The 8,758-nt window shown below is 37.1% G+C and overlaps 1 protein-coding gene across 1 annotated transcript; it reads right to left on the bottom strand.

Moving 5' to 3' along the window:
* Positions 1–4,913: 4,913 nt before the first annotated feature.
* Positions 4,914–8,335, bottom strand: aqp11 (aquaporin 11). Its single transcript, XM_041232829.1, has 3 exons — positions 7,520–8,335; positions 6,368–6,484; positions 4,914–5,949 (listed from the first exon to the last, which is right to left on the bottom strand). Exons 1-3 carry the CDS (start codon positions 8,121–8,123, stop codon positions 5,861–5,863), a joined length of 810 nt encoding a protein of 269 aa, XP_041088763.1. The 5' UTR covers positions 8,124–8,335; the 3' UTR covers positions 4,914–5,860.
* Positions 8,336–8,758: the final 423 nt, after the last annotated feature.

Here is an 8,758-nt window from a genome sequence, read left to right as displayed (position 1 = left end):
TAACTTGACGTTGCAAGCAAATTTATGGCTTCCAAAGAGGTCACAGGCAAAGTAATTTTTGGATAGCGCATATGTGTTCCTATATGTGTTCAATAGTAACCATGACCCTATCTGCATTCTGTAAGGAGTTATGAGCTAGTTTTACATTTGACCTTAAGGAGAGGTCATCAAAGGTCATGATCAATGTAATTTCTCAATAGCGCCCATGTGGGTTCCTATCTGTGTTCCATAGTAACCATGACCCTATCTACACTACAGTTATAAGCTAGTTTTACATTTGACCTTAAGGAAAGGTCAAGGTCAATATCAAGTTTTTTTTTTTTTTTTTAATAAATCATACATCCAAGGAAATTATGGCTTCCATGGGACGAGGTTCCTGTAATTTCATAAAAGTGTAAAACAAGACCCTATCTGCATGTTAATCCAGTAAATATAATTAGTTCCAACGGTTTTTTTTTCTCCAATTTTCATTTTAATAGGTGTTCAATAGTAATGATGGGTAATGGCCCTATCTAAACTTTCAGCTAGTATTTAGTTTAAAAATTTTTGAATTTGACAAGTTCCAGAAAGGTCAAGGTCAATATCAAGTTTTTTTTTTTTTTTTTAATAAATCATACATTAAGTCCCATAGGCCTCCACTACTATGAAGTTTCAAGAGATTTTGTTCAACAGTATTAATTTTAGCACAATATATGTAACTAGAGCAAAGCTGAAATTTGATTGGCCCACGGTGTCATGTTTTTTTTAGTGTAGCAACTTCATTTGGGCAAACTAAAGAAAACCATGTTTTCTTCAGATTAGCGGTTTTGGAGAAGACATTTGTGAGTTAATTAGTTTATCCAACATGGCTGCCATATCACTGAACCAATCGGTTTCATTTGGAGCACCGTGCATCTTGGACAATCCCTAACCATGTATACTAAGTTTCAGAACTCTGCGATACGTGGTCTCCGACAAGAAGATGTTTGTGAATTGTCCAACATTTGTTGTAAAATCCAATATGGCTGCCAAACCATGTGACCCGCATTCATTCAGCTGTGGACATTAGTTCCCATTGGCATCTAAAATTTCAAGAGTTTTTGTGTAACAGTTTTCATATTATGCAACTTTTAAGGTTTTGTTGGCAGAAAGAAAAAAGCAATCTTAACAACAACAGGCTTCCCAGCCATGAGAGTAGAAGCCTAATTATGCAATTATTTCCTGCTATCGTGCCTAAAACACCCAAACGGTCAGTTTATTTATGAATCACAGTTGTTGTTTGGGGATGTTTAACATGTGCTATATAGACAGAGAAGCCATAAATATTGAATAACACAAATGTACTAAATAACCAGGAAACAAACTTTAAATTGCACTTTTAAAACATGAATGTGCTTCTTCGAGAGGCAAAGTTAAAAGCAAGTTTCTTGTCACTTTTAAGTTCATGTCTTCTGCATGTCTCTTTTTAGCTATTAGTATGATTTTGGTAATGCAATGAAAATAATGATATTAAGAATATAACCAAGACTAACTATCATCAAGCAATGTTCTCTCCAGGACTGAAGAAGGGTGTCTGTCCATTAATTTCCTAATTTGCAAAATGAGATGGCAAAAGTCTACCAGAAGACATCATAGTTGTACAATATTTCATGTTAGATTTTGAAATGTCACATTTTTAAATTTTTGTCAGTTTTTCGTTATGTGGAAAACTACAAAGCAGTATGTAATTCAAGCAGGTTTCATTCGACTTTATGAAGCAAAATGAGTTAATTCTGTAAGGTGATGCAAAACGTTTGGCTGTAGCTGTACAGGCCTTTAAGTGATTGCCCAGGAAGAAAAAAACTATTTAGTGTAACCACATCAGCATGAGCCTAACTGCTAATATTGCTGCATCTGTTGCTGGGCAACTGGATTTGTCCAGCCCTGAATAGACACTTGTACTTTAAACAATAAACTTCTCTTTAGCTTCGCGTGAAGGCACGGAAACTGAGCCCTACAGACCTGCCAACGTTCTGCTTTCAACACAGCCAGCATAGAGGCTGGCTCAGCATGCTCCTTCTATTCAACTTGAATACTTTAACTGCATGAACTGTAGTAATGTCACGTGACTGGCACAAAAACAGTTATTGAGGTACAGTATTCAAATACACTTCTTATTACATGACTGATTGTGTTGCGCATGGACACTTCAAACATCCTGTTTCAAGCTGTGGCTTTAATGCGCTCCAACCTCTCGACATTCAAATAGTGTATCACTTGTCTTCCTTACATATGATGTTTAATTCCAATTCATTACATTCTGCAAAAAACATCTCAACACTATATGTACAGACCATCAAAAGATTTTACACCAAATACAGATTCTGTAAAAAAAAATATGACTAAAATAATACACAAGAATCACATAATCACAGTAAAGACCCTGTAATGTAAGAAGTCGATTTTTCTAGAGTAGGCTCAATTCACAAAAGTTTAACCCAGAGTTTGAACACTTTCTCTAACACGGTAATAAACTCCCAACATTTCTTTTGACTCAATTGAAAAATGTGCCATGAATATCAAACCTTTAATTAATCAAAACATACAGTGTTCCTGCAATGTAATACAATTCAAATTCATGGTTAGGCCATGCTAACAGTGAATTGTTCCTGTGTTACATTTTAAGATATAAGGGCCCTTCACTATTTCACTTTTTTTTTTTAATGTGTAAATCAGAGTGGTTTAAAGATGGAACACTGTACTTTAAATGAAGTGCAAGTTAAAGTTTTGTGAACAGAGCCCAGTATTTCATGAGGTAGCCTCTAAATTCACAGATTACCAACTAGCTGTATGTCCATCCCACACATTTCTTTTCACTGGTTGGCTACAATTTTAACCAAACTAACTCGCAAAACTATGTCAATATTGTAAGAAAGCAGCTATCACGATGTCTCCTCTTGGCATAAGAAACTTTTGAAATTGTTTCAATTTCTATTTTAACAGCCTAGTCATAAAAGGTGGCCGGTATTTTAGTATTGTGCAGTTTTTAAATGGGTTATGGTCCAGCATTCAAATAAACCGTTAGTTCTACTGTGCAAAAGAAACCGCATCCTGTACAGACATTTGAGTACACGTATAAAATAAAGGAAAAACACATTTTCTATCCTGTCTGGGAAATGAGAATTAACCTTCAGTGCCCTCCACTGCGGAATGTGGTGAGTAAGGCGGAATTTTGCTTAATTATAGCTCTAAAGGATTCTGAGTCCTCACGCTCTTTTTTTCTGTGGAGGTATGTTCTGTAGGCCTTTACATTTACATATTAGCTTTTTATGTTCATTACCTGCTTTGCAGGAGAAAGTTACATATTAGCTTGAGGCTGGTTGTAAATTATAATAATTAAGGCACGGCTAAAAACTTTGGAACATCAATTAGCTTAATCATAGTTTTTGTGTGGTACTTTTTAAAGCCACTAAAAGGATAGCAGTGCCATGAATGTAATCCCAACAAGAATTAGAAAACAAATCTGCAAAATAGAACAGTGATTCAAAATACCCGAAACACAATACACTACCATGTTACTGCAATGCTGACAAGCTCTCTCAATGCACTTACATGGTGGCGAGGGTTGTCAGCATATTAGTTACCATTTAGATATGAATCTATTTTCCCAAAATATAAAATATACGGCAGATTACCAAAACGCTTTTGAAGTTGTATGTTCTGAACCCCACCATTCCTTGTTATCTCTAGATTAAGAGTGGAAGAGGGTGTTTGTTTTACTCAACTGTGGATATACTAACCCCAATTCAATTATTCTGAACTGTAGTTTAAGAAGTCTAATTATCCTTAAGTTTCTCACCCTGAAATTAATAAAGTTTTAATAAAGGGTGCAAAACCCACTTCAGAGTAAAAAAAGGCTAAAAATACCCGCTTTACAAAATATTTAGCCTGCACTAAATAGATATGTTAGGTGTTAGGTACCAGCTGATTTTGTTCTCCATAACCGTTTTGGTCTGCAAAGCTATTGGTGTTGCAGAGCTCAATCTGCACGTTGAACATGGAACTCTCTATACTGTAGAACAAATCAGTGTGATTTCCCAAAAGGCTTTTGTTAACATGCCAGTGATTTTCAGTTAAATCAGTAAAAAATACAGACTAGAACACTGTGGGTTTACTGAGACTGCATTACAGAAAGGTAATATTCCTCTTAGGATTGCAGACCCTCATCCTAAGAAGATTATGTACCTTTTTTTTTACAGGGGTTTCTCACCACGCTCCCCAGAAACTAGTCTGGGGGTTTCAAACAGAACCACGCTATTATTTTGAATCTACGCTGCTGTTCAGTGGCTGTGGGATTGTTCTGTGAGAGATCTTCAGAACACAAATACAAACTGTACATGTGGACTCGGAGGACCAGGATTCCTGCACTAAAGGTTACCCTGTATCATCTACATTTTATAATATTAATATTCTTACCCGTTATGCGTGTTCTGTGTCATTGGGGGAGATTCCATGTGTGTTCTAATTTTTCTTGAGACGTTGTGCTCGAGCCGAATGAAAAATGACCCTGTATATTTCGGGTTTCCACTGGCTCAGTTTATTTTACTTGAGAACTTCCTCTCTTCACCTAAAGTCATGCAGATTAAGGAAAGGAAGAGGTCGATATGCAAATTAGCCATGCGTTGCATGCTGGTGATGTTTTCGCAGACAGCTCGGGAAAATGTGCTTTCCATGTACTGAGAACAGGTAGACCAGAGAATCTCACCTAGAAATCCGCGGTTGTCAGGTGACATCTGGTTTGAGTGAAACTCTAAAGCACAGTGCTAAGCTCATGTAATAAAGCTGTGATTTGTAAATACAAATGTATTGTGGTTTTTTCTGCGATGTACTGTGCAGTGCTTTGAGATACTTTTGTATAAAAAAGCACTATATAAATGCAATAAGTAAATAAATAAATAAATAGATAAACGCCTCGTGTCTGGCTGTTTAATATGTTTTACTGCTCTTGCCCAAATTGTTTTTCAAATATCCATTAGTGAGGCAGCATATCGTTGGTAGTGAATAATATTTCAACTAATTTATCAAAATACTTATTAATTAAAGAAAATAATTAACCCAGAGGTATATAATGAATCTGTCCAACCCAGCTATTGCAGAGTATACAGATCTAAGCCAGACACCTTCCACATATGCTGTGTGAGATTGAGATTTGCCCTATCCCTCTGCGGCCATTATTTTCGGCTACAAACCAGATCTTCTCGAGCTGTTCTCCCAGCCGTGCACCGCCACTTCACGTGTAAATATCCACACAAGGAAACTCCCCTACTGTCTGTTGTTGTGTCTCCAAATCTACCATTTCAATTCCAGCAAACCTGCACACCCCCTAGTGGCCATTTCTAAAACCACTTTAGGAATTTTGCTTTTAGGAGTCTTTTCAGAAGCAGTCCCTGTAGTTGAAAAGGGATGTTAATTATAAGCTTGGTAACCCGAGTAGAAATAGCAACAGAGAACTGTTCAAAACACATATAATATTCTATAAAACAGGCAACACAGGGGTGGCCAAAGTTGGCCCTTCTACTCCTGGTCTTTGTTCCAACCCTTTTCTAAATTGTTTAATTAACTAATTAAACCTCCACCTGGACCCTGAAGTTGTGCATTATACCATTTTACCTTGTTAAACCTGGAGTGGAGTGGCACTCCAGGACTGTGACTGGACACTGAAATGAAACAATTCAAAATGTAAATGGCATAAGAAGGAATATAAATTTAAAAAGATTACTAAAGGTGAAAAAAACCCACAAAAAACACTACTTTCTTGTTAATTGCTTTTTTGTTTTGTATTTTGGAATCTTCTGATGGAAATGTATGTTTTGATTCTGAATAGACTCCATTCTGACCCCCTTTACTCTGTCTTCAGGATCGGTTTTCGTCCAGCTCTCCTCACCAGCGTAGGAATGGCTTTGTCAAACAGCAACACCGAGGAAATCACACCTGGGTTGGAATGAACACCAACAAAGGGTTAGGAGGCTAACAGCTCTACAAATGGAACAATTGCAGAATATTTTGATAAATGGACTCATGATTTGTAGCCTTGCTTTAATTAGTTCAGACTGTATCATCTTCTTGTTTGGCATGTGTATCGTTTTCTGTTTAAACAAGAACATCAGTACAGGGATTTGTAGCATTTGCCTTCAGACAAAACAGAAGATCTGGAAACAGAATGCTAAATTCGGGGAGCCTTGCAGCACCACTGACCTTTCTATGGGTCAAGTGTGTTATTAAGAATGGATCACTGCTGCAGCTTTAACTCCTCTGACTCATCTGAGAAAAAGTCCTTGTTTGAATCACATTCATTTCGGTTCAAAGAAATCTTTAGTGGAGACTAGAATCTGTTGCAAGAGTGTCTTACCTAGCATTGGGCCTAGCCCATAGACAGTGGCATTTTCCAGGAAAGTGTTTCCTCTGCAAGGAAATTGTATGGAAAAGGCAAGGGCAGGGTTAAATACTGCTCCAGTCAGATGACCACCTGAAAAGAAATGAACACTCAAAATTATACACTGCTTTTCTTTCAGCTCTCCAGACAGATATCCAACATCAAATAGTAGTTCATTAAAACAAATGGTAAAGTACTTTTTTTAAAATGGTTTTTGCTCTTTTTAATAAAAACAAACAAACAAACAACAAGGAGGAATAGTTTTCAGCATGATAAAGTTTTCTTGGAATCATGGGAGTGACTCATAGGAATGTGTCACTTACAATGAACTCTCCCAGCAGCCTTTGTTCAGTTTCCATAGAAATTGAATGTTTTGTGTACTACAGATTTGTTTTGATCCAAAAATATGACAATTCTTCTGACATACAAATGTAAATAGACGCCTGTTCCTTTAAATTTCAACTTTTGAGGTCCTTGTACTGTATATCATAGTTATATAAGTACATTAGAATTATACTTTTATTATTTTATTCTCCTATACAACATTTACAAATCTATAAACCACTATTTTTTTGATGTAAACATAGTTGACTACTTAGTAGTTGAAGTTTTTAAAATGATCCTGTTCCAGTAAAATATTCATTTCATTTGTTAAATTAAAGGCAAGATTTAACTTTAAGAAAGATACAATGGAAGAATAAAAAAAAAAACTGTCTCTCCTTGATCCAGTCTGTAAATGGTATTGGCTTAGTTAACACACCAACAACAACAACAACATGACTGTGCTTCTATGTGTAAATTAAAACACAGGCAGCTGCATTGATTGCAAAATCAGATTAACCTTTTTGAAAGGACAAAGAGCAGCTAGGTAGTTAAACATTTACGTTTTCCATTCTGTCAGCAACTTTGTGTTTTTAAAGACAAAAAAATCTATAATAATACATCTATATGAAAAACAATATGTTGCAAATGAAAAGCACGTTTCGTGAAACTAGACCCAGTATTATTAAAGACATATAATGCTGAATTACACCTTTTAAAACAAAATAAACATAAAAGTAAAATTCTGCACAGCTGGCAAATCCGGACAAAAGCAAATGTTAAGTTATCGAAAAGTAATTAACAAACCTGCAAACACCACGAAGGTGACCACGGCAGCTACGAAAAAAACTTTAGATTTTGTCTTCACTTCTTGAATTTTGATGACTGCGGACTGCACGGCGAAAGCGCAGCAGAATTCAACAGCAGCTCCATTATAGATTGAAGAGGTGTGTAGCCCGCTGATGCAGTCAAATCCAGTCAGCGAGTGTCTCACATGCAATTCAGAAAATGCAAAAGACCAGGTGAAGTGCATAACTAGTTTTGCCACCGCCGCTGATAGAAACTGACATGCAATCCTCAAAATCGCTGATTTGATAGCTAATTTTCTTCGGTAAATTTGCTCCAGGGAAGCAGAGGGATTGCACGTCGCTGTTCCGAATGTAAGTAGGTGGACCACCGTCATGACATAAGTCAGAGTCAAACCAATTTGCTGATCAACGATGCCATAATCGCCCAGCAGTTTGAGTTCGTGAGTGCAAGCGCACAACTGAAAAGTCGAGATTATTTCCATCAATAACCCTTCATAGTACCCTTTGGATGTTATTTTCACTACCACCCGCCTTGCCACTTCGCAGAAAAGCACTGTCACTGCCAGACATGCTATAGAAGCCTCGATAATATTAGTTGCCATTTTAAATGCGGATATTACTTATAGTTGACTACTGTCATCTGTACGAGTTTTAAAAGACAACTCGGCTAAAACGTTGGACACGTCTACTGTGACGTGCAGTACAGTGTGTCACAATCCTTCATCTTGTCCATTGCACTACCCCCGTTTCGTGTACTAGGTCGGGGTCTACATTGTACACGTGTGGTTATATCAAATACGGAAGTGGCTACTGCGGTAAAACTGTTTAAAATACAGTATGCAGCATAATACCGGTCAGTAGAGGGAGCTGAAAACATGACAGACCTCCACAGAACTTGCGGAGCAGGTATTTATTTGGTTTTGAGGCATCGGTGTATTCCGCTGCCGCCAGCAATAATAGCGAACATTACATTTACCCCCTTATATCAGCAAACCTTTAATGTCTGCAAAATTCATGGCGTGTTACTGCAATCCCCGTGTGTTTATAGCAGGGTTTAGGACCCAGGGGAGCCCTGTGGTAGGCATGCATTCAGTTATACATTTCAGCTTGAACAGATCTTGAATTATGCATATTGTACATGGGCTGTATGCTGTATAAACGCACCCTAGCCTTTTAGACATGCTGTACCCAGTGTACCAAAACATAACATAAAAATAACTAGCCAAGCACGCTATTA

This window comes from Polyodon spathula, chromosome 30, assembly GCF_017654505.1.
Source record: "Polyodon spathula isolate WHYD16114869_AA chromosome 30, ASM1765450v1, whole genome shotgun sequence".
In the NCBI taxonomy this organism is placed as follows: domain Eukaryota; kingdom Metazoa; phylum Chordata; class Actinopteri; order Acipenseriformes; family Polyodontidae; genus Polyodon; species Polyodon spathula.
This window is presented reverse-complemented; position numbering and strand designations above follow the sequence as displayed.